General features: G+C 36.8%; 1 protein-coding gene across 1 annotated transcript; it reads left to right on the forward strand.

The window, feature by feature from the left end:
• The first annotated feature begins 203 nt into the window (after positions 1 to 203).
• LOC145595354 (uncharacterized) lies at positions 204 to 2,949 on the forward strand. Its single transcript, XM_081651751.1, has 2 exons — positions 204 to 1,544; positions 1,656 to 2,949. Exons 1-2 carry the CDS (start codon positions 532 to 534, stop codon positions 2,809 to 2,811), a joined length of 2,169 nt encoding a protein of 722 aa, XP_081507877.1. The 5' UTR covers positions 204 to 531; the 3' UTR covers positions 2,812 to 2,949.
• The last annotated feature ends 3,100 nt before the right edge of the window (positions 2,950 to 6,049 follow it).

Genomic DNA, 6,049 nt, shown 5'->3' on the forward strand with positions numbered 1-6,049 from the left:
GGTTCTTCTTGTCCAACTTTTTTCTTCGCCTTCTCTTTCAGACGAATAGTCATTACCAATGAAAGAGGAAATAGAAAATTTTGGGAAATAAAATCTAGCTATATAATACTTCGTATTTGCTCATTTGCACAATGACAAAACATGTTTTACTCATCTGCACAATTGATTTGATTTAGCTTCAAAAGAATGAGAGAAAACAGAAAAAATTGGTCGTGAGTCAAACAAAGAAGAAACAATTTTTTTTTGGGATCTTTGATTTGTCTTTCTATAGATTTGCTCGTTTACACAAACGAGCAATATCCCATTTTGTATGAATAATTTTATACATAGACAATATTTTGGTGACTAATTTAATAAAATCTTACATGACTATGTTTGAAATGTGTTATTACACTGTAGGTAGAACTGAGAATTCATAATCAATTTCTACTCGAATTCAAAACTCACAACATTTTAGTAATGGAGGTAGTATATGTCAAGGGTCTTGGTGGCTTATGTTGCTAACATCCTCTGTCAATTTTGAGCAGGTCAATGGCGAATAAGGCTGATATAATGTGGCCTTCATTTTTGTCGAAAATAGAATCACCATGGCTTTTGTATGCAAATGAAGTTTCTACTGATGAACAGATCCACACTTTTTACTCTTTATCATCCACCTCAACCTGTAATACTGAATCTTACAGTGAAAGCATTCCTCAATTGTGCGGCAAACACATACGCGCCTCATCTTGTGGTTGGTTTGTTCTACAGGATATAGTCCAAGATAACTTGTTTTCTATCTTCAATCTTGAAACTTTGCAGACAATAAATCTCCCTCCATTAACAGCCACACCAGATAACAACTTCAGTAATATCAAGTGCGCTCTTTCATCCTCCCCTGACTGTTATGACTGTCTGCTGCTCTTGTTTCATACTGGTGCTTCTGTAATGTTTTTCTGCCACCCTGCACACCCTGATGACAGTTGGTCCTCACAGAAACTTGAACCTGAATGCGATGCAATAAAAGTAATCCAATTGATTACTGTCAACCAATACATATACGGTGTTAGTAGAGAAGGAATGTTATTCTATGTGGTGGATGAAATTAAGTCACTCACCTTGATCCCTTTGCAAATTTTACTACCCGTTATTCTCTTGCGATGTCACTGTCACTTTATAAACATGTTGGAGTCATGTGGCCGTCTTTATAGTGTTTATCTATTCATGACCATTGGTTCACGTAAACGACTCATGGCTGTGAAAATTTTTGAATTGGACCTACAGAAGAAGATGTGGGTTGAGGTCAAGTGTCTGGATGGTCGTACCTTTTTAATAGGCCTAAATCGTGATTGCACCTGGTGTTGGGGTAACACAAAAGCACTTGAATCAAGCAAAGGTATTCAAGGGAATTGTATTTACGTTCTTAAGCATGGAAATGAACTAGGTGAATCTGAAACAGTGTTGTATAATCTCCTTGATCAAACTTGTACTACCATACCGTCCTGCACAAACTTCATTGACATTAGGAGGTTTCGTGCGTGGGTGATTCCCCAAAAACAACAAAGGTTGGTTAGTGGTAACGATTGCATTCTGTTTTTTTAGCTGATTTAGCTTGTTTGGATTAATAGTATAAATACAATTCTGTTCTAACTTCTTTATGTTATTGTTGGTGACAGACCTAATACGTTATTGGCAAAACAAGAGTTTGAAGAGAGCGTCAAAAAGGTAGATGAGGTCTCCAATGTAGGTGTTTGTCTAAGCAAAGACCAAGAGTCACTGCAATACAGTGAAACACAGGAAGGCTTGTTCAGTAAGCTTCCCTCTCATGTGCTTGAATTAATTCGAAACTGTATGCATTTGTTTGAATACTGGAACTTCCGTGTCAGCTGTAAGACATTTTATTCAGCATTTCCTGTATCTCAAAGCAGAACATTTCCTTTTTTTGTGCTCCTAAAGAATGATGGTGGTATGTTCACAATAATCGACCCTTGTCGACTTGATTCACGTTCCTGCAGCAACATTCTTCCATCATCTCTTGGTCCATCTACCTTAGAATTCTCCAAAAATGGATGGCTACTCTACGTAGTTGGTAAAGAGTCCATTGAATTCCTCAACCCTTTTACAAGGGTAAGGGATGTTTATCCGCCTTTTCAACCTATAGAAATTCTCTCTACTCTTAAGAGCATTGCATTTTCAACCTCTCCAACTTGCCCTGAATGTGTGACAGTTGGAATTTATCATTATGCCTACTTTATAGCTTTCATATATCTTCAATCCGGTGATGAGAATTGGAAAAAATTTAGAACTACACAGAAGGATGATATTGAGTTCCGTCCCAATTCAAGCTCCCCCATCTTTCTCAAGGGCGCATTCTATTATTTAGATGTGTGTGGATGTCTTGGAGTATTTGAATTGCAGGGTGGACAACCAACATGGCAAGTTTATCACAGTCCTCCGACTCGTGGTAATAACTTCTACTTGAGTTGTCTAGTTGAGTGCAATGGAAAAATCTACTCAGTATTCATTGGGAGACTTGGGAAGCCGATTCAAGTCTTTAGGTTCAATGACATCGAGAAGAATTGGATTGAAATTGATGATTTGGGAGATCATATTTTGTTTATTAGTCGTGCATCATCTTTTTCAGTAATGACAAGAGATCCTAAGCTGAGAAATAGGATCTATCTCTCAAGGCTTAAAGGCAATAGTATTGTCTTCTACTCTCTAGAAACTAGAAAATATCACATCTTGAGCCATGATGATGCTAGTGAAATCGGTGATTCAATGGAAGATTTACATTTTACAAAAGAGTCTTATTGGAGCTGTTGGTTATAGGTTTTTTTTTTTTAATTTTTTTTTTTTTTTCTCATTCAACTTGATGTATTATTTTTCCTTTGTTCGGTTCTGGTTGATACGTTCTGGCATTTGACAAAATTCATAATTTCTACTAGCTTATGTGATTTATAATTACTAAGTTTGATAAGTATTGGAGTTATGTTAATGAGCTTTTAGCTATTGCTGCAATTTTAGATCTTGGGAATAAGTTGGAATGTGTTGAGTTTTATTTCAAATTTTCAATGAGATTTATGGAGACAAAGCTGATTTTGAGATTCAAAGAGTGATGAACTCTTGACCTCTTATATGAGTATCAAGAGAGTGTACACAATTGATACTTATACTTGGGTTGATGTGACTGGAAATAAATCTATTAATGATGGTATGGACATTGGTGGAGATGAGGGAGATGATAAATGGAGTAGAATGAAAAAAACAAAGAAGAGGAGGGTGAATGTGAAGTCAGAATTGGACCATTACTTAGAGGAAGATGCATTGCCGAAAAGTGGTGGATTTGATATCTTGAGGTGTTGGAATATAGAGCTAAATATCCAACGTTGCAAAGGATTGCCAAAGACTTACTAGCAATTCCGGCATCTATTGTCGCGTCGGAGAGTGCATTTAGCATGGGAGGAAGAGTTATTAGCCCTCATCATTCCCGACTTGCGGCTAATACAGTTGAAGCTTTAATGTGCATGCAAATTTGGATACTTGGAGAGTACTCAAGTAAGATTTTATTCTCTTAATGTTTGATATAATTGTTACTTTATCATACTACTTTTAATGTTTGATATAAGTACCTTGTATTGGTTTAGGTATTACTATGGAGAATGCTCAAGCATGTTCTACAATTCTAGATGATTATGATACAGTGGATAATGATGTAAGTGGTAGTGGAGGGAGTGAAGTGGTTGACTTAGACTCGGTAAATGTTTTTATATACCAAGTCCCTAATTTATTATTTTTCTAACTGTTATTCACATCGTATAATTAATTTTTGGTGCTTTAGTAGGGAGATAAAAGTGAACATATGATTATATGAAGAATTGAAGATGACTACCTGTTGTTGCCTACAAGATTACAAGGCCTATTGTTGCAATGTTGCTACTGTTTCAATTGTTTAGATGTTTTGAAAACTTAAAAAATTGCAAGTTGCTACTTATTTTATTTTGCTGAACTTTTGTGTTATGTTATTGTTAATTTAAGTTTGGATTTGAACTTTTGAAGGCTTTGAGTTTTATTGGAATTTGGATGTTTATGAATTATGAGTTTATGAGTTCACAAAATCATCCGATAATTCAATAGGTTGATATTTTGATGAAACGATGACATTTAGGACGCATTAAACGTTATGTAATATTTAATTTTAAATGTCATATTATACATCCGATTATCACCCAAATTATCCGTTTCACCCGTGGGTAGAGCAGTCAATTCGGGTAAATGGGTCGAGTTTGTGTGGGTCGGGTCATCTCGGGTCGGGTCAATACAGAGTAATGTCAGGACCTATGTGGGTCGGGTTCGGGTTGGGTCATGCTTGAGTCGGGTCATACATCTTTTCGGGTTCGGGTCGGGTTTAAGTCGGGTCAATAAAAGGCCGGGTTACATTCGGGTCGGGTGAAAAACTAGTCGGGTTAAATTCGGGTTTTTACGGGTTTAAATGAGTTAGGGTCATGTTCGGGTTCGAGTCGGGTTCGGTTCAAGTTAATTTCGGGTTATAATCAGGTCGAGTTCGGTTCAAGTCAATAATTTGCGGGTTATAATCAAGTCTGGTCAAATCCAAGTCGGGTCATTATCGGGTATGAGTCGGGTCATTTCCAAGGGCCTCATTTAGCTGTTGTTCTAAGCTCCCAATTTTAGCCTAAAGAGAAAAACATAGTTTCAGTAATATAATGATTTCAGAAATAAGAAAATTGTTATTTTACACCTCAAATTTCAAAGGCATTATTTAAACAAAAACTCTTGTAAGTGCTGTCTAGTGACTGCTTTGACAGCAGAAAATAAGTAAACAAATATGCGCTATAGATTCTTCATTCTTCCCCAATGTTTATTATGCAATAACAAACACTAGAAATGTAAAGGAGGCAAGATAGGAGAGCAGATTTTTGTTCAGGTCTTCTATCACTACTACTGCTTATATTAGGGAAAGATATGGACATGAATATGCATGAAAACGACAATAATTTCCTAAGACCAATAACTCACATGCAATTAGTTCAAGAAACCAACAACTTAAAGAGAAAAATATAGTTGGACATGAGTATGCATGATAAATTGATAATGACTATAATCTCCAAAGAAGCAAAGACCAATAATTCACTTGCAAGCAATACACCACGAAGCTCATATGCAAGGAATCCATGTTAATAAATTGAAAAAAAGCCTGAAACTCAATAGTCAATACGGAGTACTCTTTTTTTCCCAAAAACTCCTAAATCCTAAAATTGGGGTTAGTAATAGGTCAAGTTTAAATTCGGGTCGGGTCAATAACAAATCGGGTTGAATTTAGGTCGGGACAATAACAAGTCGGGTTGATTTCGTGTCGGGTTTGTAACCGGTCGGGTTTAAATTCGAGTCGGGTTAGGAACGGGTCGGGTAAGTAACAAGTCGGGTTGAATTCGGGTTTTGACGGGTTAAATCGGGTTTGGGTCATTCTCGGGTTCGAGTCGGGTTCGGTTTCAAGTCAATAATTTACGGGTCACATTCGGGTCGAGTCCTCTCTAGGTCGGTTCATGTTCGGGTTCGAGTCTCAAATACTCGGGTCAACTCGGGTCTAGGGTTGGTTTCAGGTCGGGTTCGGGTCACTATTTTTTTCGGGTCTAGATGGGTTAGGGTTAGGGTCGGTATTTCGGGTCGGGTCAGCTTTTGACAGCTCTAGTTTCAACTTTCAACAATATAAATAGTGCATTCAGACACTTGTACATCTAATAAAAGTGCATCCACAGACGAGTACTATACTATTGCATTTGTTTCCACGTATCATTAACAAGACAAATCTTCAATCTATTCATTCATTATTGTTAAGTATAACTTTACGTAATTACAAGTTTACAACTCAAATTATACATATTGAATAAAAATTTATTGCGGAGCAAAGTTATTGTAACACCAATTTCAAGGTTGCTAGGAAAAAAATAAACTCTATTAGGCAGCGTTAATAGAAGGTAATGGAACACGAGTGCATCTAGGCGCATAGCACCTATATGTTTAGCATGCATATAGGAGGGCAATGTGGGGT

This window comes from Chenopodium album, chromosome 19 (genome assembly GCF_948465745.1).
Source record: "Chenopodium album chromosome 19, dcCheAlbu1.1, whole genome shotgun sequence".
NCBI classification, from domain to species: domain Eukaryota; kingdom Viridiplantae; phylum Streptophyta; class Magnoliopsida; order Caryophyllales; family Amaranthaceae; genus Chenopodium; species Chenopodium album.